Below are 26293 nucleotides of genomic sequence, written 5' to 3' on the forward strand. Positions count from 1 at the left end.
TTCCTCCATGCAAAAATGCTGACTCTAAACCTGAAATCTCCATCCTGCTGGTGACAGTGTTGTTGTTTCCACAACAACCAACTGCCACATCCATAACAGAGAACGACTTTCCTACTTTTCCTTTTTTTAACTCCACTCTAAGACCAAAATGCTTTTGCCCCATAGTATGCTTTCTCTGCTCCAAACAGAAATATTTTTTGTGGAGAAAAATACAACTTGCTTGAGGAAAGTGGAACATTAAAAAAAAGAACTTTTTGATTGCAACCGTGATGATTGTAACTGTAGCACTACATCAGAATGTTCCTGTGGGGGAGAAGTCACTGGTAAATACATACTCTACTTTCTATACAGCAGACATAAGGAGAAAGAAAAACAACTATCCAGAAGTGAAAGGGTGAACTTTCTAGGGAGATGCTGAAATATGCAGAAATCCAAACATAGATAGTTGGTATAATCTCAAATCTATCAGCCCTGACAGTATCCTTCTAAATGACTCTTTAAAAATGTTAATTGCACATCATAGGCACTTCAGCAATGACATTTCTGCCACTGAATGTCATGGGGACATTTTTTCATTTTATTATCCTTGAACAAGAGAAGTGAACTACTAGAGTTAGCCACCAAATAACTGTATTGTGAAATCGAATGGATCTACCTCTGGTATTTATGTTGGTCCAGCTTTTAATAAGCTTCTTTTTAAGTTTACAATGAAAGAGTGCTGTGGGTGGTTTTAGGAAGGCTATATTGTGAAGCTTTGCTTTATGAACTGTAAAATAAAGATTTGTCCATTAAATTTCCGGAGCTGCAGATGCTGAAAGCCCTGGGGTCCATGATTTTTGTAAACTTGAATAGGAGCTGGCTTCTAACCACGGACCGTGGAAGTTGGTCACATCATTGTCTAACTTCCACAGGATTTTCACTGCCGTCAGCTCTCTCTATCATACATTTATATTTTAAATGTGCAGAAAGACGGGAAGGGGAAAAAGAAGGGGAAGAAGGAGGAAGGGAAAGTGGAATAAAACATCCCAACAGACGCTGCTGGCGTTTTTGCACCAGTTGTAATTGTCACTGGAGTCCAGCCTTTTCCTGAGCGGGGGTGCCCCAGGTGTGAGCGAGCATCTCCTGCCTCTTCCACCCAGGCGGTGGTGCACCAGCAGTGGTCAGTGCTACCTGTATGGCCTTATCTTTCAGTTTATGTAGGGGAATATTTTGAGATGAATCTTCAAATCATCACTTAACTAATCCTGAATTACATGTGTAACAAACTCCTGCAGTCTGTTCATGGTTCATGTGCTCTCCACTTCCTTGTGCTGTATTTGCAGAGAACCTTGTCAATCATGCCTGCTCCCTGGAGGAGACTTCTCCCTGCCTTGACTGCCACTCAATCAGGATGAGGTGCTGTTATCCCAAGCTTACCCTAAGGAGGAATTAGGAACTTGTTTCTATCCCAGCACTGTGGTTTAAGGAGACCCATGCAGATGGAAAAAGATTCCCTTTCTGGAGGTCAGGTCACACAGAGGCAGCTCCGCCACTAGTTAAGAGTGAGGCATTTAAACAGCTTTATTTAAAAACTTGAATTTTAAATAATGGCACAAAGTTACAAAAAGATAAAATTATAAAATGCACCATTAAAATAATTTTACTAAATTTTATTTTTAGGGTAAGATAGAATTTTTCACTGTGAACTCAAAATGGAGATTCTTTGTCTAAGATGGCTCCTGCAGCTTCCTCTCCCTCTTTACTCCTTCAGAGGAAGGAAAAAGGAAGAGCGAAAAAGCTAAAACATTTTTTTGCCTTCTAACCTAGATTGCCGCTGTCTTACTTTAGGAAACTTTGTTCCTTATGATGGAGTATCTGGATGCTGTCTGGTGTTTCAGAGGCACTGTCTTCCCCTTTTCCCCAGGGTTGGGGGAGTTCTGTGATTAACGTGTTAGTGTGTACCTCATTCTGCCCTTTCCTGGCTTTGGGATGATTTCTTTCATATCTTTCTGAGGACAGATTTGGTAAGCTGCATACATAATGTACATTGAGAGATACTAAATGCATATTCTTCATAGATTTATACACTTTTTTCCTATGGTCATCATGTAAGGGCCAGCCTGAGGCCAAAATGGTGAATTGAAGATGGGAAGCTTTGTGTGAGCAATGCTTTCAGAGCTTCCCCGTCCCCCTGTCCTTCACACTCTTCCATGCACAGCCTCGGTTTTACAGTGCTTGTCACAGTTTCATACTATAAACTCGCAATGCACTGCAGCAAAGCTATGCCAAGAGATGGTAAAATGTTCCTTTGCAAGTCTGACCTTGCAGGATCATCCTACATAATTGCAGGAGTTTACAGAGATTGCAAGAGAGCAAAGCGCTGCTACTCATCATTGTGGTGATAACTTTTGGACATATGTATTCAAGGTGAACCAGTCTTTTCTATTATTCAGGGCAGTGCCCTAAAGTATAAGTATACCTGCAAAGAATCACTAGATCAGAATTAGGCCACTATGCCTGGCACTACTCTCCTATCAATTTTCGTTGATACCATTTCTCACATTTAAGTGAAGTTCCACTTGATTTACACCAGTAGAGCTGAGTTCAGTATTTATCCTATTATCTTTGCCCAAATTATCTTTTCTTTGGACTAGTTTGATGTTTCTAGTTAACCTCAATCATATTTTACTGTAGCATGGTAAAGAATGCATAAGTAGCATAAAAGATAAAAGAGAATTTACAAGAAAAGAGTCAGAAATAGATTTAAATAGGACATCGTATTATACAAGTACCAATAAGAAGAATAATGTGGTCTGAGATGTAGCCTGAGGTGGAAGAAACTAAAAATATTCCTGCTGCAGACTCCACCTTAGTGAAGCTTGCGAAAATATATTGATTCTTTAGAAATAAAACTACTTCTCTACTTTTCCTAGGATGACATTTTCTAAGTCTGGATTGTACAGAGTATTATTGAGTTCCCTGCAGCTTCTAGTCTGAGGGACTCCGCACAAACTGAGTTTGCTCTGTGATGAAATTGCAGCTGTTGAGCTTATTTCTCAAAGGATGCAGCTCATTCCAAGATCTTTTACTCTCTACTCAGGCAGCTTCACAGACACCTAGAAAAGCTCTTCAGCTAAATTGGAGATCCCTTCGGAGAGCTGCCACCAAGCAGTTGTAACGTCAGTGCTTCTGATCTTAAAAAAACCCTTTACTTTCTTTGTGCACTTGAATTAGAGAAGCTGCACTCATGCTCCAGTGCAATGCAGGAGAGGAGACAGCAGTGTCACCCACAGGCTTTACTTTCCAGCACCCTATGAACTGTTCATGGCCATAAAGTTTGAAAAACTTACTTATCTTGCCTTGGGGTTGTTTTCTCCTTAATATTCAACACTCATATGTTGTTTTCCTTTAGTATGCCTTTAGGTGCATGCTTTATTTACATCAGTTGCCTTTATGAAATGCAGATGTTTTATCAACTTTACATGCCTGGTGGATGTTTACCTTTCTAGGTGTTTTTCCAAGAGACAAGTGCAGGTAGCCATTTGGAAAGGAATGGGGATCTGTACACCCAAATATTTTTCAAGCATCAAGCGTAGCCCAACAGCAGATATGCTAGGAGAACAGTACAAAAAAAAACAACAGTAAAAGCCGTATGAACTGGAGTCTGAAGACACCTGACTTGTAAATTAGATGTGCGTATCACACATGTGATTTACATATGCAGTTCCATATAAAAAAATGTGATTTGTGTAGCCACCTGATTCATAATGCAGTTGCATGTTCAGTTCATTTGAAAACAGACACTAATGCCTTTTATCACTTAAATCCACATGAGCAATACCTGGAGGGATGTCATGCATAGCAGACAGCACTCCAACTGCATCTCTTTCTTTGTCAGTTTGTCATTTGAGGGAGGAATTAGACCACAAGTGCCTGGATGCAGTCCAGTATTAGTAACTGGTTATTAAAGAAATCAATTGCTAATATCCACAACAACTGACATGTCTTCACTGGAAAGAGTAGCCTATTTGGGATTAGTCCAGTAACCAGACCCTCCTACATCTCTGTGCCATTTTTTGATCTTATTTTCAAAAACCGATAGATAATTCTGGGTACCTTGATTTTTCAATACCTTTCCAGGACATACCAGTTTGCCAACTGAGATTGCATACACAAGAAATTGGTGATCTGTCTCTGAGTCATGCTGCACAGTAGCATCCACAGGTAGGACTTGGCGTGAATGACACACACAAGCAGGCCTGGAAGAGAAGGCAGAGTCCATCCAAGCCACAAATGGATTTAGAACGCGGTGTACCTTATTCTGTATCAATTCCAGCTGCACTGTTCCTTAAAACTAGAATAAAGCACACACACGCAAGACATTTGTAATCAGCAAAAACCTTTAAAGAGTCTGCTTTTTCAAAGGTGTTCTCCAGTCTCTGAACACATTTCACCAGCTGGTCCCAAACTACTAAACTAAGCAATTAAAAGTAAATGGTAAAACATGCTTTTGCTTGTTTAATCTGATCTCATCTTGCTGCTTTTAGCAGGGTGAAACAGCTATATAATCTAATACTGATCAGAATGGTTCTGACTTCCTTCTTCCATTGACATTTTCAAATTAAAAAATTTTTTGAACGCGATTTGGAGTGAATGTCCGTGACAATCTCTGCTCATGGTCTCCTTTTCAGTGATGTCACTTGGAAGATTTTCAGTGCTTAAACATTTGCTATCTCCAAAAGAGGAAAATACTGCTTACTTATAGTGGCTCTGGAGAAATTCCAGCACCGAATGAATACTAAGTAGTAAATGCCCTTCTTAGAGGAAGGAAGAGATGATGAATCACTGAGAAAGCTTATTTTTTGAGAAATCTGCCAATGTATTTTGTTATCTGAAATTATACAAAGACATTAGCAGACTAATATCTTGTGCAAACTGCATGGAAGATGAAATAAAAGTGGGAGATGATGATAGCTCACTATTGGGATGTGCATGTAGCCTTTTTGTAATGGTACCAGTCTGAGGCTGAGAGACACACACTATTTTCCTTTAAGAAAAAGGAAAATCAATCTCATCTACCTGGCTGGATGTGATGTAGTATCAGGGAAGACTAATGAGCCTGCTATCTTGACTGCAGCATTTATTGGTGATTAGTGATTCTAAGAAAATGCTCTGCATAGAAGGAAGGGATGGGTGGGTTATTACGATCCCAGGCAGGTCTGCCTCCATTAGGGAATCTCTCATTCAGCTTTCTGGCTGTCCAGGCAAGTAGCATTCCTCTTGTTCTCTGCTCTAATAAACAACATGACTTTTGCTGTTTGTTCTGGGAAAGCAATTAACATCACTAACTGAGATTAGTGTCAGTGGGCAAGGCTTGTAAAGAGAAAGTCAGGTAGATACCACATACATTTAATTATTGTTTAAGACAAGACGAAAAAAATCATTGTTCTCGTTGTTCAAATGGGAATGTTCAAAGGCATAGAAAGACAACATCCCAGGCTCTAGCTATCTTTTGCCACCCAGATGGTGCATATTTAGCCATCTAAGAATTTCCCTAGCATGTGGGAGCTCTCAGCATAATGCAGTGGTCTTCTGCCCCTTTCCGGCATGGAATATAGTTGAACCCAGCTGAGATCATGGTCCTCAGGACCAGAGTTTTAAAGGTACTGTATTCAGGTGCCTAAAGGGGCAGACAGATGCTAGGTTTTTTTAAAGCTTCATGATGCCTAATTCCTATTGATTTTATTCTAGCAGTAAGGATCTGTATCTTAGTGCCTTGCCTGAGGTTATTCAAGGATGCTGTGGAAGAGCTGGGAAGTGAAATGAGATTTCCTGTCTCAGTCCAATACCTTAATCAAAAGGCTATGTTTTATATCACAGTTTATGACAAGAAAGCTAAGAAACCTTATTAACTGATCCAGCTCTTCATCTGGGCTGTATGAAGAAATCAAGTACAGGATAATATTGTCTGTTTAAGGATATTCACATAAATTAAGTTATGTTGCTCAAGAGTTTCCTGAGTTATACTTTGGATATTTTCCTTTAAAGACCTTCATAATACTTTTAATGTGGTAGTTTTCCATGAAATTACATCCTCCCTATATGTTAATTGCCAAAATAGCTCATCCTTTTCTTTCTCCTCTGCTGGATTTTATGGTTTAAAGATGAAAGCTAGGCTAATATTGCAAAATAAGAAATTTAAATTGCATTTTGTCTCCAGTAGTTGGCATTCTTCTTTAATTACCACGTGCTTTCCATAGTTTTGCATAGGGATTACCTTTCTTACAGCTTTTATTAAGTATCTGCCAAAATAAATTGATACTTAGCATTTGTACTTCATTTGCTGATCAAGCCTTTCAAAGGGGAAATGGATGGCTCAAGGGAATAGTAGTGGATATTAGAGCATTTAGCTCCTAGGTGACTGATTGAAAGCAACCTGGGTTGCTAATTACCCACCTTTTGTTAGTGTTGGGTGCTAACAATGAAAGTGAATTAGTATGTTTTAGTACAGAGCTATCTGCCTCATTTCATTATCTTTAAAGTCACCATCAGTCACTTCCCAGATCAGACTCTAATCTTTGTGTTTTGTTAATTTTGCTTAAATTGCTGTGATTCATCTTGATACAAAGGTGAGTCCATTGCAGGTAGCCCAGCTATCAAATGTAGTTAGGAAAAGGTGCAGGAGGAGCAGGAAATTGAAAATAGCAGTAATAGAGGAGGAGAATCTTTTACCTCGTCATGGCCTGATACGAGATAGGAAGAGGAATTGGTGTGTAAGCTTAAGTGGACTGAAGTACAGATCATTCTGGGGTCCTGTTTGACCACTGGCCTTTGATGAGAGTTTATCTTAGTGTATGTGGTAGTAACATACTTAATCACACTGATTTCAGTGAAGTGTAAGATATGCAATGTAAGTGAGGGAAAATGGGGGTTTGTACTCCTTGCAATTTTTATGTCATTTAGTAAGTGCTGATGTTGCATTAAGGTGTCACTGTCAAACTGGATAGCATTAAAGAGGAAAAGGGTTGCAAAATTTTCAGCAGGTCAAAGTATTCTTGGTTCTGTAGGGACTTTCAGTAAAAGTCTGTTGGAGTAAAGGCTGGTTTAAAATGTTTTTCATCTAGGTTTTTTATATTTCTCTTCTGAGGGCCACTGTAATAAATCAAAATTATTGATTTAGCCTGTAGCAGTTCTAAGATTCAGTCATCTAAGAGTCAAAACTCCTCTATTACACAGAGCAATAATGCAACACTTGGAAATCTCTCATTGGAGACTCCTGGTCCACACTTGTAGACAGGTATTCAGCAAAGATTTCTGTTCGTTTCTGGATCTTACATCAGCTGAGGTCTCTACCCTGCTTTTCTTAGTAATTATCCACCTTCCCTCGCTGCACTCTGCAAGCCCGTGCAGCGCTGGTCCTGAGGTGCCTACGCCGGGGCTCTGCTGAGCCCTGCCCGTGCGTGGCCGGTGCAACCCTCTTCAGCACTGAGCCACCACTGAGCATCGCTCTACCTGTTCCTAGACCGATGCAGATAAAGTGAATCTGTTTGGTGTTCCAGCCTCAGTGGTGTCACCCACACTGCGAATGCCAGCATGGGCTTATGGCTGGGTCAGGTGTGCATGATAGCATGTTTTTAAATTGCTGTGTTAAAGAGGGGATTAAATACAGCTTTTGATGCAGCTGATCTTAGGAATCCATGCAAAAACAGTCTCCTGCTAAGGGGAAGTATATCTCAAGGCACTGGAGGTTTGAATGATCAATAAATAGTTCCTAAGAAATGACTAATAACATGCTCAAAAAATATTCTAAAATGAAGGATCCTGGTTAAATGAACACTAGCTGATGCCAGAAGTGTGTATTCTGTCCAGAGAGCTGGCAAGAGCTGGTAAGCTCCATGGCACAGTTTCTCCCTACGTCACCTCTGTTTTGCCATTTCTGCATTTTTAATTTTCTTTCCATTAACAGAGAATTTCTGTTCCCCCTTCTTTCTAAAACAGTGCTCCTCAGCAGCATGCACGCAGCCCCGCAGCACGGTCCCCCCGGGGCTCTGCGGGCAGTGATTACCGCTGGCCGGTGCCAGCCGTAGATTACCGGCCCCATCTCTGACTCGCTGCTGTCAGGAGTGAGCAGCACCTAATCATTGCCCATCTGCTCCGGCAAGGGAGTAAGCGGGGTTCAGTGCTCCTCGCTTACGCCCGGGTGCGCAGACCCGGAGCCAGAGCAGGCCCTCAGCAGATCAAAGGGGGCCCTTACTCCCTTGTGCGAGCGTGTGGTCCAGTCTAGCCCTGACTGATTAACATATTTATAAATCAGGATAAATCCGCACAGTGAACTGGCTCAGGGGAACTCTCAATTCAATCAAATTAGACTCATACGTTCACCTCAGAGCAATTCCTTAGAAGCCCTGCCTTCCTGAAGCCTCATTTGTAATCACTACGTGCTGTGTACTTTAGAAAAGTTTTATAATTACTTGCTGTTCCGGCTGTTGAGCAGTTCTAAATGTTAGATATTAAGGAATTGCTGTTTCAGTCAGTGAACAAGCTCTGAACATTAAATGTGCTTCATGAGAAGTTTTTTTCTCAGCCATTACACATCTCGGAAGGCATATTTTTTTTTCAAGTGGATGCTTTCCCAGCTGTTGATCATCTCTCTGTTTCTTCTATAAGAAGAGAGAAGGAGGAAACTGATGGTGGTGTGGCACTGTATAAAGGTTTTATTGCTGTGAGAGTGAGATGGGTGCATTTACTCACAAATAGAGGTGTTGAAATAATTATGCAGGTCAGCCTAAAGTGCCAATAAAACCTTTATCTTGTACCACACAGATTTTGGGTACTATATATCATGTATTTTACAGAAGAAGCATTTTAGCAATGTTTTAGAGAATTTTAGAATTCGATTGGAACCATTTTTTATTTCCCTCCACCACTAGAGCCTGATACCTTGCGAGGAAGGAGCCCATCTGTTTCATGGACCAGGAAGATATTTGGCTGAAATAGTCTAGGGGCTCAGTGAGAACTAGAAATCCAAATTAAGTAGGTGTTTTTGAAGCAGGGTCGTAAAGGGCGATAGCAGTGGTTTCTTCCACAGAATAGCTCAGCAGTTATCAAAAATATGCCTCATACAGGATGAAGTTGAAATTTAAGATTCACGCACTAAAGATCATTTAGGACTAAAATCAAGTATTGTAGTTCCCATTTGCAGTAATACCAAAATCATGGTCCGTGGTTCGCAGGAGATGTGGAAAAGCACAGGTCAGTTCCTTGCCCAGGTCCTTCCAGTGACCTTGTGCCTGTCACACAGCCTCTCTGCCATTCCTTGTGTGCAGAACCGAGGTGGCTGTGTTTCTGGTGGAACAGGGAAGACATCAGGGAGTGTGTGGCCCTCAGACCCCACTGCAGCAGATGGTGTATAAATAGAGCATGGACAGTAAGTCCCTCACTTTAGTCCTAGAGGATCTCAAGGTGGCAGATGCAACTGTCAGTGGTGCAAGAGTGATTCTTACAATTCTACACTGGGGAGGAAGAAAGACAATTTTTGTCACATGTTTATGGTGGAGTTTAATGCTTCTTAGAGATTTAGACTGTTGCTTGTGCTTCTAGTGCAGATAAGACTGCACAGAGTGCAACTGAGGCAATTACCATCCGGGGCAGTTTATATTATGGTTGTGCACTTTGCCCTATAGTACTGCAGATATGAGTGCACGTGATAGGTAAAAAAAAATTGCAATATTCTTTGATTGCATTAATCAAAATCATTATGCATCATGCCCTTAAAATACAACTCCAAAAGGTGTATTGGAGTCCTCTAAATATTGTTAGGATGGAGTAAGAGTAGGATCTCTTGACTTATAAACTACAGAATATATAAAAATACGTGTGAGATATGGAATAGAAATATTGAGACAATAGCCTAAGAACATTATGTCTGCACTGATCAGTCCCTGCCTGTAATATGATCACTGAAGCATTTTCCAAATGTGTCTGCATGTGTGCATGCTAACTGTAACCAGCCCGAGCCAAGGTTCATGCTGCGTACGTGTAGCATCTGCCCGTGCTGCAGGTGACTTGGGGAATCACGTTGAAAAGATCTGGTCCCCTCATATTGCCTGTTGTCACTCACAGGACGTCGTTACAGGGTGTATGGATACCTAAAGATGGCCAGCTAGAGCAGGCTGTGAGCTGGCCACGCTGCAGTTTAACATGCCGTTAAACGTTCTATAAAAATGGGATGCCCAAAGATTTCCTTCTGGGTATTTCACCTGGATATCCCAAAACCAGGCCCAAGGGTGTGCCCACAGGTTCGCGATACAGGCAGTTGAACAGAGCTCCAGGCTGCTCTTAGAAATTGTCTGAAGGACCAGGGAAAATTGGTTGTGCTCTCTCAAGAGCTGGGAGCCAGCAGCCGATGATCAGCCATCACGTAAGGCTGCGCCAGGGAGCAGGGGCTGCCTGGAAAGAAGCTGTTTCCACCTACCGCTTCCCACCTGGAGCTCTCTGATCATACCAGTGTGGTTGCTGGGCTTTCAGTGTTGTAAAGCTACACATTGACATCTGCTCAGAGGCTGTTTAGAGAAGTGCTCTGACTTGCTGATCAAGGGAAGCTTTCCTGACATATATTATCTCTTATAACAGCTTTGATGTGTGCAAAAATTTATTCTCTGTTTAACATAAGTGAAAGCACTGAGATAGTCAATCACATGTAAAAACTTTTCCTCTGTCAGTTACTAAGCATCAGACCTAGAAACGGTGAAAATAATAGCCTTTCAGGTGTCATTAATCTGAGGCATAATGGTGTCTTTAACAGCTAAATGAACACTGTAGCTCAGGTGATTCAGGTATCTTTGCATATAATCATGCTTTCAAATAAATTACAAAGTTCAATCCAGTATGCAGTCATTTTGGGATGTCCCAGAAGTGTGTAAACTACAGTTACCACAGTCGCCTTGTATTTACAAGCTATAAGATTTATTTGGTAGGAACTCTTCAAATGGGAATAGGCTGATCCTGAGTTCCGAATTGCTAAATCTGTCTGTCACATTACTACACAAAATCACTCTTTAAATGCATGGACGAACCTGGACCACTATCACACAACTGTTAGAAAGTCTCTCTTTTGACACTGTAGCAAAACAGCAAGGAAATAAATTTAAAGCATTTGGGAATATTAAGACTTTGCAGAGTAAGCCATCCAAATGGAAGCCCATGATCAAAATAATAATTATCAGGGGAATGCATTTACTTTTAAAGTAATCATGCAAAGTAAAGCACAAAGTATGTCTTAAGTAATAAAAAATAGTGGTTTCTGTTCAAGAGGTAAAAAGAAAGTATAGCAATTGAGAATATAAGTGCTTGGTACATGATCAATTCTTAATGGATTTTCTCAGAAATGGACCTTTGTGTATTGTATATTTAACAAAAGGGATAATTGAAGCTGTTGTTTGGTGAATGCATCCAAAGCTGGATGAGGCTAGAACTGGGTTACTGATATTAGGCAGGTGCCTGTCTTTCTCTTCATTTTAAAATTATTACAGAGTATGGTTAGTTTGAAGTAATACATTGTGAAATATCAAGACTTTCTACACTGTGGAAAGACATTTGGAAAACACCAGAAAAGTTAATGTATACTTTCTGATTCAAATTTGTCATATATGTTTTATTTTTTAAGAAAACCAGCAGCTAGTCCAGCAAATTCCTTTCATACCTTTTTTGTTTCTGATAAAGTGAAAGAAATTTAAGGTGAAGGAGGAGAATTTTAGCTTGTCTTTTTCTATTTGTTATTCAAATTATCTTAGCCCTCCAGACTTCATAGTATATTTTACCTTTGTTCTTTCTATTTGGTTTCAATTGCATGGGTTTTTAATTTCCAGAGGGTACCTCTAAGTCTTGACTAATCTTGTCATTTTGCCACTTAAGCATGTTAGATTTCTGAAAGGCTTCTGGGCTGCATATATGAACTTCAGTTACATTGAGTTTCATTGCTAAGGATTTATACAGCTCTGATGTTGGATTTATACAATGAATCTTACTGTCTTTTTCACTATGCTAATTCTGGCCTCTTCTGTCTTTATGAGCTGCACCGGACATGACTCCAGCCCATTAGGGTCAAGTCCATCTTGTTGTAAGATTGAATCGTATTTCAAAATCATAAAAAATGATAGAGTAATTGAGTAAATGTACTTTGCTTTCATCAGACACATTATCCTGGATTTTGTCCCTTCACATAGTGTTCACAGAGCAGCTGACCCATTTTGAATAATTCCAGATTGTCTGCTCTGAAGAAAAGTTGTAGATTGGAAAAGGCCTTGTTTTATATCTGCATGTAAATAGCTGCATTTTCTAGTAGCTAATATGATTCACTTCATTTGCCTTCTTCAATGAAAGTAATAGCTCTTCCCTTTCCCTGTTTTCCTCTTTGCAGAAGTAACAGTTTATTCAATGAGGTCGTGCAGATGAACTTTGAAATAGCCAGTTTCAGCAGCCTTTCTGGAACGCAGCCCATCACCTGGCAGGTGGAATACCCTCGGAAGGGGACAACAGACGTAACCTTGTCTGAAATCTTCATCTGCCAGAAGGATCTTGTTGGAATTGTTCCACTGGCTATGGTAAGAAACTGTTTCAGCATGTTGCTCCATCCTACCTTTGTGTGGCCCGAGAAAACATACACCAGCAACTTTGCAAAGGAGTGCTCTCTGCCCTGCCTTCCTTTTTATAGCTCTATAGGTCTACTTGCTAAAATTATGCTCGCATTTAGTAGTCTGTACATGTCACACAATTTCAATTCTTATTAATTTACTGCAGAAGAAAAGGATGCTGCCACTTTAAAAATCTCTCTCTCAGACTTTAAATCCTGAATTTGTCACGCACAGTTCCCACCAGGCTACCAGCTGGTAACACACAGCCAAGTAGACTTACCTTCCCATTTCTAATTTTTCCATTACATTAGTGCTACAGGGCTTGAACTTGCAATATGCAGAGCAACTCTAGGTAGCCTTGAGCACCTTCTGCTGAAGTTAAAGTTGCTTGGTTCATAGCAGGCTGAGGCTGATACTAATTTGCTGGCTGTTTCCCTAATGATGTAAGAACCTGTAGTTTCAAGGAAGAAACAAAAAATGTTTTTCAAGGGAGGAAAAAAGCCATCGGCCTCTCCAGGAAAACATTGATCAAGATTCTGTTCAGGAAAACTTCTGTTTGGCTGTCATGTAATTTCTAATGATTAGCCTTGGTAGTAAGTTTTAAGGAAAGCAGGTGTTGAGCAGAACTGAAGAACTCTATATAGACTTCCATGATACATGCAAGCGTCTTACATATCTAAGAAGTAGAAGTATCATGCAAGTATGTTACTTACCTTACTTCTGTGCATGTCCACTCCATGTGGAAGGATGCCTTAGGTTAAAATCTACTTGCTCTGCTCAGTGCTGTATTGCCACTTGTTGGCCACCTACCTCCCAGTAAAATCGTACTTATTGCCTGTCTTTACAAGGCTCACAAATGGGATTTGTGGAAGCAGTCATCTTCTCTTCCTCTGGCTCAATGAAGATGCAGCTACTTCTGCAAAGCAAGAAAGTGCCGGTAGGAGCAATGCAACCTAGCAGTTAGGGTCCTCTCCTATGAGTGAACAGCCTAGGATTAAATTTTTGTTCCAAATCAAGCAAACAAGAAATTTCACTGGAGTATCCTATATCTCAGGTGCACTCGTTTTAGGTAGGCACTTTATTTTCTATGGGATTTAGGTACATGCTGAGAAGAATCCCTTCCACACTTGCAGGTGAGGTGGGCAGTGAGCATTTATTTTGGAAGTCCTACCAAACCTCAGGAAGGGGAGAAGCACAGAACTGCCAGCTACCCAGAATAGGAACAAGTGGCCATTAAGTAGAGGAGCTGTGAATGCCACCATTAATCAATGCTAGAGTTCAGGTTTTGGAAGAAGAGTTGGACATCTCCATCCTGTGCATAGTCTTAGTGGTGAAATTCTGTCAGTCTTTTCTTTGAACAGTGTTCTGTGGTTTGCAGCACATAATTAGATGAGTATTATTTCCTGGAAATCCTGGTCTTCAGTATATTCTTTCACTTTGATGAGTGAAACTGCTGCTCATATCAAATGAGGTCGTGCCCAGCAATTTCCTGATCCAAAGTCTGCTTAAGTCAGCAGAATGCCCGTGCTGCATTCCAGGTCTGATAGGGAAATGCTGTCCTCATTGCTTGTGGAGTTGAACAGGGAAATACAGATTTGAGCTTCTGTCCTGTAAAGACTTATGGACATGCTTAAGGAAGTCCCTTCTGGTCAGATTTTATTTTGAGTTAGACGCGTTCCAGTACCAAATGATACACGTCTGTCCACTGGCAGACTTAACATCCCCTTCCTGTTCATTTTTGAAATCATTCATCAGCTTCTTCTATTCCATACCTGAGGGAATCAAGATTTTTTTTAGTATCTCATAGCAGGGTCTAATGCCTTTGCACCTGCATACAAGATTCAAGCTTTATGTGCAGACTTGTGTCATCTGTTCTAGACGAAAATTTGTCCTCTTGCGATGGTTCGTCTAAGGTCTAACTTAATGAATTCAAGGGGGAACAAATCATATGTGGTGAGATCCTTTATTCCCAACAGATGTGCTATTAGGCACTGTGATTTTTGCAGAGGGTTTAAAGAAACATTAAACCTTTCTCTTTGCAAAGCTTTCCTGTGTTTATTTCTCTCTTTACTCTACCTTGTGATAACACTTGGATGGAGCCAAAATATACTGTGTTAATAGAATCCAGTTGGATGGGATACCAGTGCAAAATTGGCTTTACTAGCAAGATATTAATAGATAAGGGGAATTTTCACAGTTTTCTGCTAGCTAACACTGCAGATCCAGCCAGGGTGCTTTCTTCATTTAGGCATTAATCTCTTGCTGAGCTGGCAATTCTGCTGCTCAGAAACAAGAGTCACACTGGAAAAAGAAAGGGTGATACTGTGTCTACTGAGAAATCAGACTGCACACTTTGTCTTAACCACACACTGTAAAGCTCAGCCCATTATTCTGGGCAGAAATTACATCTTAGATGTCAGTGTTTATCAGCAAGTGTGTTTCTTAAAGCCTCTCGCCAGTAAAGTAGATTAGAGTGATTTAAGCATTAAGTGTTCCTGTGTAGCAAAACGGTTACATCAAAAGTAAAATCTGCCCTTCAGAGTTTTTAAAGCTGGCCAAAAAAGGGAAAGAAGGAGCTGCCAGTGGTATTGTACTAGATTAGGATTTGGGTCTCCCAAGATCAGATCGAGTCTCTGCCATTGGTCTGATGGGGATCCTAGTCAGTTTTTTGGGGATGAAAGCAGCAAATCTTTCCTTCGTTTGAGTATAACACGAAGGTTGCCTCCAACTTGCGGAGTAAAACATCTCTCATGTGAGCCATTCCCAATGCTAAAACTTAAAAAGCAGGAAAGATCATGTGCCCTTTATTGCCCTCTGCTTGATTACCCTAGAAAAAAGAGGTAAAATGCAAAAGTGGGCCTCCAAAGGATTAGTGCAATCGTTGCTACAGTATTTTGGAATGGAAGAGATTAAAGAATTGACATTGTCAGTGAGAACTGAACCTAGAATTTAAAAAGAGCCATATAGGACTTGGATCAGTGGAGCAATTGGTAAGATACAGCTGCTGAAAAATCAGTGGAAATTTATCATACACTCAACAGAGAGCGTTTTAGTAGAACCCAGATCCTGTGCCTGCAAAGCTAAATAGAGTGGACAAGGAAGAAACAGCAATGCTATGATGCTGCTGCAATGAGTACTGCCACAAACTACAGTGAACAAGAGGAACATCAGAACTACTTGGCTGAGAATAACTGTAATGACTTTTTGTCTCATTTTATCATTAAAAAACTGGCAAAAATTAGACGTAAATTTTTGGTAGATGTATATTTCTTCCTGAGTTTGGAAGTTGTTACAGTCAAAGTAATTTTGGAGTAAAGTAATTTTTACCCCTGGAGATATTTAGAGAGAAAAATGAGACAAAAAGTTAGAAAAATGTAATTCCAACTGGCTCTGGTGCTTTTTGATTTTCACAAACCAAGAGTGTTAGTTAAGTAAGTACTGTGGGGGGTGATGCTTCAAAGAACAGATCTCCATCAGACATATGCGGTAGCCTTCTCACTCCCAAAATCTTGAATATGGCAGTTGGTGCAGCTATTCATTCTGTATGTCTTTCTTGCTGGCTATGAGGTTCTGTGTGTCTCACTCAGAGTAGGAGATTAGATTTATATATTATATTTCCATCACTGAGTAGCAATAATTAACTGAGGCAAGACTTGTAAAGGGGTAATGTGATTTGGTAGACCAAGCGATACAGACGGAGGAAGATAGATGCTATTTCAGGCACACAATCCCTCCTTCAGATCTCTGCCTCGCTTATTTACTTAGACCACAACAGCTGTGAAATGCTACAGCTAGAAAAATTGAGGCTTGTAAAATTCATGAAGAGAGTTAAATAAGAAAACAAAGAGATTTCTTAAGGTAAACCACAAAATGCATTCCACAGTTTACCGACAGGAAAAATCTGCTGCAAAGATTTAACCGTCTAGTAGAGAGAATCTGCTGTCTGAACTGTGTCCTATTCAAGCGTTTCTTATTTCATGTTACTTGTTCCAGGATCAATTAGAAGAGTGCTTTCGTAGAAGCTTAATTAATTATCTGCTAAGCTGCTTTTTAAAACCTTCAATTAATCACAAGTATCCTCAGAACTTGCCAATTAAGGTGTACAGGGTTGCTTAGCTTAACTTCCCACATTCTCCTCAAATTTCTGTCTTGTCGTGAGCAAACGCAGCCAACTGTATTGATTTTGCCACTTGACTAGATTAAAAAACAAAACGAAACTTGTTCACTTTGTAGGATGCACACACACACAAATCTCATTTAATTAAGAAGTCTATATGTTTGTGTTCAGTGCTAGAGCAAGGGCTAGGAAATTTAGAAGGAGACTTCTTTTATGCTTTAAATGAATAATACCTATTTTTAATACCATTAAATTTTGCTTTGGTAGAAGGTACCAAAGCAAACCTTTGGAAAAAGGTAGAAGACTTATACATAAAGTTCATTGTTTGATGCCAGTAAGGCAACATCAGTGTTAAAGTAAAACTCTTTCCTGGGTGGTCGCTTGATCAATCAGTCGTTTAATATGTGTGTAAGACCATCTGAGTCCCTCTCTGTGGAACTGGAGAAGGAGTCCTTCAACAACAAGACAAACTGCCTGTGAGTTAGTCCACCTCTAACTGTGACTTGCATGAAATGCAGGTATTCAAAGTGATGGAGCATAAACCAGATGTCAGGAGCACACAGTTCCAGTCTGAATTTGCTCCAAAGGACTTTGTCACTGTGGGAAGCCGTGTAACTTACCCACGCATATTTCCTCTTTAAAATGACACTAATACTAAACTTATGATGGCTCTTAGAGGCTTCCTTCATTAGGCTCTGTAACCCATTGATAACTGCTTACAAGCAAATTGAAGCTGGAGCAGTCCTCAGCCATGAGAGGCTGTTGCTGCTGTTCAGACTTCGTGTGCCCAGAAGCTTGTCTTTTCCCCATCCGCATCAGTGCGTCTAATAAGAGGCATCTGCTCTCCCTACACACCCTGCCTTGCTGCTGATGCAAACTGCATCTTCGCCCTGCTTAATAGCCTGCTGTGAACTACTGATTAATCCAAGTTCAGAATTTTTATGTAGAGTAACCTGGCAAACCCAGTCACAAAGTGTGCTAGATTCTCTTCTGCTTATCATTGCTCAGTACAGTTCCACGCATACTTTTTGCTCTGTGGTAAGTTGTTTCATCAGGAGGTGTTTGGTTTGCATATGCCTTTCTTTACATTCAGAACTGAATATATTCAGAGTTCTTCTGTAAAAATAAGTGGAGATCTAAGATGCGGAGCTGTGACTCAGCCTAAGCCAAAAATGCTTTTTGCCATTTTTATGTATGCTTGTTGACCTTTCCTTTAAAACCCACATCATCAAAAATGTACCTACCAAAGCAATGGTTGGTTTGTATATACATATTTGTATACCATTCTGTAAGGTACAGACTTTTTTAAGGTATTTCATTGCAATAAAGGGAAACTAAGTCCCGGTATACCATTTTAAAATATGGACCTACAAAAATTGAGTTCTCATCCCTGCATAGTCATTTCACACCATGAAGCTGCATCTGTTTCAAGGTCACAGCAGTGCAGAATTCCCACTCCCGTTAGTCCTTGAGTCTGGAATGATGCAGGGTGCAACAGGCACTATGAGGAGTTGCACGGTTCAGGAGCTTTCCAAAAGATACAGTCTGAAGCTATATAAATACATCCATTTCCTAATTTACGTAACACAGACAAACTAACAGATAATCCACATATTAAACTTTTCAGCTGACATGTATTTTGTCAGATAATGAAGTGATGAATTACATCAAATAAATACTGTGAGGTAAAGGAAATTTGATCTAAAAATTATCCTATTATTCTTAGTAACTGGAACAAGTTTAAGCTAACTGTGAAGCCCTAAATAATACCATTAAGTAAGTCATGAGTTTTCCCAGATTAATTACAGGACTCTGTATTCTGGGCGAAAGACCAGACTTACAGTTTTGTGATGTTGACTGGTAGCAGAGAATCAGTAACCCAGATCACATATATCCCTACAATTTCCATTATGTCAAGTTACAGTCGTTTAAATGAGAATAGCATTTCTTCCTTTAGATTTACAGCGGGTACAATTTCACTAAAGTTTGTGTCGTTGCTCTGTATTTATACCAGATGAACTCAACTGCCTGCATGCCTGATTATAAATTGACCATGTCGTGTACTGTGCTGAGCAGTGTTTCAATTCAAGACACTGTCCACTAGCAACTCATATTGGTTAATCTTATCTGTTAAAAGTAAGCTCTTTTGTTGTCCACCCATCAGGAAACAAAAGCAAAGAAAAGAATGTGCTGTTGTCCATTGAGCCCAAATTGGTCAGAAGATGCAGACTGCAAAAAGAATTCAAAATTGCTCAATTTGACAGTGCCTTTTTAAGTCCCAGTCGTCATTTCTACAGCCACTGCACTTTTGCCACTAGCTTTTGTTTTCCTTCTCATTACTACAATCACATTGAGTCCTACCTTTTGCAGGAAATGAGACTGGATCAATAAGGCTATCTCAGCTGGCTGGAATTAATTTTTCCATTGGATCGACTTGTGTGTCATTTTCTATGCAGCACAACAGTATATGTAATTTCCTCTTCCAGCACCCCTCATTTCTGACAATGCCATTGAATGGATTACTTCGGGATTTCTCAAGTGCCAAGGAGAGATGAGGTTAGCAAGCTTCCACATTTTTTAAGTATTCTGTAAAGGATCTCTGCCATTATAGAGCACTTTTGGTTCTCTTTTTCTTTGCCAGTTTTCCTGCTGGTACTGGAGAGATACCAGTGTGAGACTTTATATATATTATATGCTTCTCAGCCTTGACAAGAGAGAGATCTTGAGAACCCCATAAAAAAATGGCAAAACAGCCAAAATGTGCAGAGAGACATCCAGTGACTTAATTATTTTACTTCTAGTCTTATGGAAGTACCTAAATTCTCCCCTCGGAGTGTCTCACAACACTAAGTGCTGCACAGACTAATGATGGAAAAGTCAAAATCTTCTCCAGAAAATTTGCAGTCCACCAGTCAAGTTGAGGAAATTTTGGGAGTTTTTCAAGGGTGGATGAAGCCAAGCTCCAGGAAGGGGAGAGGGGGCACAGGGTAGCTGGCACTGAAACACAGGATGCAGGATCCTGTGTTCATGCTAACGTGGTGGGAAGGAGGGATTGGAGTTAACTGATAAATGCAAGCCCAGACGCTCCCCAAACACTTATTTGAGCGTATGCATATTTGTGGATTACCCTGGAGACGAAACGGTCTCTGCCGTCTCGTGCTGTCACTTGAAGCAGGTGCGAGGCTGGATGGGGGCCGTGAGAGCAGACCCGGCACGGCCCGAAAGCCGGCCAGCGCTGAGCCAGCCTGAGCGCCGAGGAGGCTACCTGTGACCCGCGCTGGAAAACCGGAGCAGCTGCTCTTAATTGGCATCTTTGTAATGATGGTTTTGATCTGTAGAGAAGGTTTGAATGTTTGGGGGGAATACTTCACTGTTCCCCATCAGGTGAAATGCCTAGCAGAAGTACGAATTGTTTAGCTGGCTCTAATTAATGAGGCCCTGAGGTGCAGGGCAGCGGGACTAACGAGACAGCAAGGAGACACTTTACCGTAAAGGAAGTTAATGAGTGAGCAGGGGGAGAAAATTCACCAGGACTTGTATAAGCCTCAGGGTTATAATGAGAAAAACCCAGCAACTTTTCACCTTCGGTGTGTTATTGGATGCATGTTTGCCTTACCCTGTTTACAGTTTATTACCCAGCCAGACTGTGAGCTCTGAGGATGTTTGTCAAGCAAGGCACCAGGAACCCGTACCTCCAACTCCGCTTCAGCTTGCGGGGGATAAAACAGTAAAACCGAGCCCAGGGTGAGTGCTGTCCTGGGGAGAAGGGCAGCACCATGGGGAGCAGCAGCGGTGATAGGATTTGGTTTATTCACGGACCTGGCATCAGGGGGTACCAAGAAGCACCGGAGCTGGGGCTGCTGGTAAAGCCGGCTTTGCCAAGCTGGAGGGCTGTACATGAAGGTCTTGCTCCAAAGCGCTGGCTGTGCAGGTTGATGCCCAGACGGCTGTGAATTAACGGATCAAAACTCTCAGGCTGTGGCAGTGGCCGCACGGCCCTGGCGCGTGCTGCAGGCTGTGCTTCGGCTGTAGGGCTGGCAGTGTAAATCTTCACAGACACAGACCTGTCGAGGCTTTTAATTCCTTCCCAAGCAAGTCAGGCCTAGTATTTAAAGCACCAGCACCATGGCATGAGCGTCGCAAGCCCGCACGCTAGCGAGCGAGGGAATTTCAGCAGACAGACGGGAACAAAAAGTAACACTGACATTAATTTTAATCAGTTCCTAGTCATGTGATTTGTCCTCCGCGGTTTTTTTCCTGTCAGAGCTGATTGTCTTTCTGCAAGATTTGTTACCTCACAGAACAATAATAAAGGCTGTAATGATGTAATTTGTTACTGCAATTTGCTTTTGGAAATCCTCTGTTAGTGAAAAATGGCAACAGGGTAGTTTTATTAATTGCGGTAGTGGAATATTGAATAGTGACTGTCACTATCGGGATTCCTGGCTGTGCTGGCCTTTGCTTTCCGAGGCCCTGCAGAAGCAGAGCCGTGCTTGTTTTTCAGGAATGAGGGGTTTGATTGAACTAAGTGTAAAAAACAATAGCTCAAGTTTATGGAGAGTTTGAGAAAAAGGATAGGATGAAACGTTAGTCTGTAAACGCAGTATTGAGAAACAGGCCAGCGTGTTACCGCACCGTGTGAACACTGTCCTTACTGACGTTTGCCCGTTTATCCAGCCCCCCCAACTCCTCCTGACAGCCTCAGCCTCCGGGTTCTCTGTGCAGCTTTCCTCCCCGTAGGCCATCGCAGCGAGAATGACTTCTCTCATTTATTTTTTTCTTTTAGTGTGAAATGTTTTTACCTAGGCATAAAACATCTGTCATAGTTTGCAGAAACCAGATTTTACCAGGATGTAGATGGGGAAAGAGTGTGTGGACAAAATCAGCGTGTGTGATTTAAGGTGAATTCTCTTCCTTTTGTGTTCGGGAGCGGCGCACCAGTGAGTGGAATCCAGAAGGTTTGCTGTAACCTCGTAGTGCTCTTGAACTCCCTCCCGCTCGGGAGAGCTGACAGAAGGCGGAGGCCTCCTGCCGCACGCGTTATGTCAGCAGCAGAAACCAAAGCGATCAGTCTGCGACCTGGAGGTACTTCGGGATCATTTTGTGTAGGGTCCTGCGCGTCTGCCTGCCAATAGCGACAAGTTTTGTACGGGCTTGAAGCTTAGATTGATCCAGCAGAAAACACTGTGTTTTAGATTCTGGATCTGGGACAAAACGTGGATTGCAGGCATTGAAAAGCAGCGACTAAGGGTGCGGTTGCCAGCTGGCACCAAGCACCCTGCGGCATATGTTTTAAGAATGCCTGGAAGCTCCAGGAGTGCGTTTGGTGTGATAATAAATAAGTTATCGGAGACTCAGTAATTCCTCCTCGCTGCTCTTACCTCATGCAAAGTATGGACTAGTCATTAAGCAAGGGGAGACGCTGATACGCAAAAACAGGAGTTGTCTGATGGACTGGGAGCCACGTGTCTGCAGTTAGTTCCTGCCTCTTAGATCTTGGGCAACACTCACATTCGCACCAGCTTACTCATCCTTAAAATGGACACAGTAGTTAATATTTCCTATGTTACAAAGCAGGTATTTGATTTACAGGTTCATTCTGTAGTGCCGATTCTTTAAAAACGAGAACTCCCTGCTTAAAAGCAAAGTGCAGTCTCCCCCGCTCCGTCCTGGTTATGTTGTTCCAGTCATGAAGAGTAAAAGTGTAAGTAGGTGCGGCAAGGTTTATAGAGCGAGGTAATATCTTCTGTTAGGCCAGCCAACAGAGTTAGGAAAAACAGAGAAGCTTTCAAGCACACAGACCCTTTTTCGAGCCTCTTACAATGTTTTAAGTTGCTGTGATACACTCAGATAAAGATAATAATGGTCACTGTGCTTGCTTCAGGTTGTCCTAACAAATAAAATACTGCTTTAAGTAAACGGATTTGATCCCTTTGTCCTTCATATCAGTGACACACATTAGTCATAGCAGCATATTTCAAGGATGCTTCTCCAGCTGGAGCTGTGAACCCCTCACCACGGTGATCCTGCAAAGCAGCCCCTGAAGTGAAAGGACATTTTTGCTTGAGTAAGGAGTAAAGAATTGAATCTGTGATTATACCTATGCTTCCTATATTTACTTTGTCTCCTTTTACATATATACCATTTTTAATTCCTATATATAGTAAGAACCCCCAGTCTGTTAGACGTGTGCCTAGTCAATAATTTAATTTTCCCGTGTGTCACTCTCTCTCTCATCTTTTTAACTGTACTAAGTCTCTGATGTCTGTACAGTATCTGCTCTCATTAATGCCGTAATCTTGTTTCTGCCCTCTGTGTGCTTTGCTTTTGTGGGCTTGCTATGAAGTCAGTGAAATCAATAAAGTATTTGAAAAGGAAAAAGAATCAAGGAGCAAGAATAGGAAATAATAATAAGAATGATTTTTTTCTGCATTTTTATTAGTACTTTTTCATAGCAGTTCCCTAAGAAACTCTATTGTGTGTCTTTGTTATAGCTTGTGCGTATCAAAAATTAAAGTTGTACAGCCAAAATGAGGAAAGAGCAAGTAGAAATTTTCTCTTGCTGATTTCAAAGTAGACCATATTAAGTCAAAAGATTTTAGCAGAAGCCGTCTGATTCACTTCCACTGTTTTAAATGGAGTTCTAAAATCCACAAACTTGAGCCGAGTGTTCATGCATACTCCACAGCCAAAAAATTAAAGAGCTTAAGAAACTTGCTGAAGATGAATACTCCCCGTTAGAGGGAGAAAGTAACTCATTAATAATCCATGACATGTTAATCTACCCAAATGAAACAAGTTCACAACCCTCCACAGTGGCCATAAAAATCATCTGTGTATCATGCAGTACCCCAGTTACTTAAAAAAAGAAATTGTCCTTGGGACTTAATCCTTAAAGTCCATAACGCATTTGCAGTCGCTTCACCCCAGCTGTAGAGTGCATCTGACCCCATGGTGCCACGAGGACCATGCCGTTCCCCTGAAGCAAGCAGGCTAGATGAGACTTCAGCTCCTGTATCCAAACTGAACTGTTTATTCATCGTCAGCGTGGCTTGTGTTAGCGCTACATAAAACATGGCTTATTTCACTGGGATCTGGGGGCTCCGACTGAAGTCCCAGGAGCTGGTTACAGTAGGTACCACATTTTCACTTGTTATAAAAGAATTTCTGCTTCCACTCTTGACAGAGGAAGTCCTATAGCCCCCGTGTAGGTGTGAAGCTGAAGCACAAAGAAGGCAGGTTGGAAACTTGCCCACATTATTTCAAGGGGAAGAAAGGAGGAGGTGATCCAGGTGCCTAAACGTAGGTGTCTAATACCATTATAGATGCCCTAAAGTCTGAGCCATCCATCCAGGACTGGCAGGTATCACACAGGACCTGCAGGAGACTTGTGCCCTTCTGGAAGAGCATCTGGAGGCCAGGCATGATATCTAAGAACATCTAAATGGCACTCTATTCCTAGGCACTTAACTCTTTTCCCAGAGCTACAGACTGGGAATCAGAGTTGTTGTGAAGCACCTGCCTGTAAAGGCCATCTTCATTGTCTGAAAATATATGGATTTCTTCAATGTACAGTTTTATTCTATTAAAATATGCTTCCTGGATAGCATTTCCTCCTGCTGCTGAACAGTACAGTGCTCTGAACTGAAACAAATAGAGAGTGCACATAGGTGTTCATAAGTATCAGGCCCTCAGTTGAAGGCCACTTTAAGGTATTCTTGACTCCCATCATTCAGAAGCCACGTTAAGATTTCCATCTCTGCTGTCCAGCATGACTTTGTGCTACTGTTGTGTCCTGCCTCTCTACCAGCTCCATCTGTGTCAGTGATGGTGCTGGTTTCATATCAACTACAGTGAACACGTCAAGCAATAAACTCACAACAAAAATATTGTAATCCAGATCGTCACTAATTGATGGAAAAACCCTGATATCTTTCATATCTTATTAGCATAACAGCCAATTACATCAATCAGTTTTGTCTGAGGAATAAGACCTCAGTCCTTGAGGCTAACGTCAGCCAGGCTCTGTAGGAGTGCAGGGTCGGACCGAAGGATAGCACGTTAGGGCAGCTTCTTTAGGGCTTGCCTCATACTGCTGGACAGAACAAAACTCACTTTATTGAAGCCACCAGCAAAATCCCTGTTGGTTTCACTGGGGTCAGGATTTGAGCCATGAGGTTTGCAAAATAATTGCGGTATGAAATACATGAGGTAGAAATGTGTTCTATATAAAATGAAAAGTACTGCCTCTATCTGTCTATAACCAAGTATGTGGCTTCTATTAACACAGAATGCCTCATAATCTATTTTGCATTATAGTTGTGTATGTGTATGTGTGGATATAGATTACTCATATATATGTACAGTACATAATTGTCTGTGCATCCATGCATGTGTAGCTAATATGCTTGTATATTTTCAATCTGCAAGTATCTATTGATTACAGCTATTATAGCAATATTATTATAGATATATAGCCAACTATGTAACAGTGCCACAGATTTAATTGGTGTGAATGTGGGAAGAGTTTCAAATTGCTAATGAAAATTGCCTTGTTACTACGAGCTATTTTCCCATGGTAGTCGCACAGACCGGAGACATCACCAGAGCTGTGCTGGTTCTGGTTCATGGCAGAACGAGCCCAATTTTAAATGGAGGTGCTTTTCCAAATAATCTCCTCTGACTCCTGAAAAAGGAGAACAAATGACTAATACATCTTGAGCCTAGAAAATGCCCTTAAATTGACAAATTTCACTTGCTAGTCTTTTTGCAACAGAAAGAGAATTGTAAGCCATGAAATGATTTCAGCAAGAAGACATTATATAGCCCCATCCCTGGCTGCTTAAGCATCCATGAACCATTCCATTATAAGATCACCAGGTGGCTATTGCCCTTCTCTCCTATTCAGGCTGTACCACTGTTCCTGTTCCCATCTGTGATATACTTAATAGGACCATTCAGCAATGGAGAAAAACATGAGAGGTGTTCATCATAGCTGAAGGCTTTCCCAGACAATTATTCCTTAGATGTTTGAGTAAATGAAAAGCTATTTTTATGATTAAAAAGGACAGAACATGTTGCAGGTTCTGAGGCCATTTTATTGGCACAGCTTTTGGAATCAGTAACAAATATTTATCATTCCCTGGGAATGCTGTAAATAGCTACAGTCACCAAACTAATGTTCTTGGTGTGTTTGATTCTGCTGTCTTTTTCTAGCATATGGCTACACTTCTAAGAGTGCCTGTTAGAAAAATATTATGAGTATGTATTATAGTTGTATGCACATATCTACTGTATATGGAATATATATAATTTATGCACTATGTAAATGTAAACTTGAGTTTCAAGAGAACTTAAGATAGTTAATTGCCTCATATTCATCAGATCTAAGTGTATTTGTAAGTATCCTTGAATATACTTATATCCGTAAGTAACAATGCTATGAAGCAACAAGAGCTAAGATTCTCACGTATGTAGGTCTCAAAACAGGGAGTCTTACAACCTGTCAGTTCATGGTTTTCTTATGTTTGCATTTTTCTATACTCGAAATAACCAACAACAATTC

The 26293-nt window shown here is 41.0% G+C and overlaps 1 protein-coding gene across 1 annotated transcript in view; it reads left to right on the forward strand.

The window, feature by feature from the left end:
• Positions 1-26293, forward strand: part of TMEM132C (transmembrane protein 132C) — a 218977-nt gene that overhangs the window by 148313 nt on the left and 44371 nt on the right. The window contains exon 4 of the mRNA XM_026114607.2: positions 12398-12581. Within this exon, the coding sequence (XP_025970392.1) occupies positions 12398-12581 (184 nt within the window). The remainder of the gene's footprint in view (positions 1-12397; positions 12582-26293) is intronic.

Source organism: Dromaius novaehollandiae, chromosome 17 (assembly GCF_036370855.1).
Source record: "Dromaius novaehollandiae isolate bDroNov1 chromosome 17, bDroNov1.hap1, whole genome shotgun sequence".
NCBI classification, from domain to species: Eukaryota; Metazoa; Chordata; class Aves; order Casuariiformes; family Dromaiidae; genus Dromaius; species Dromaius novaehollandiae.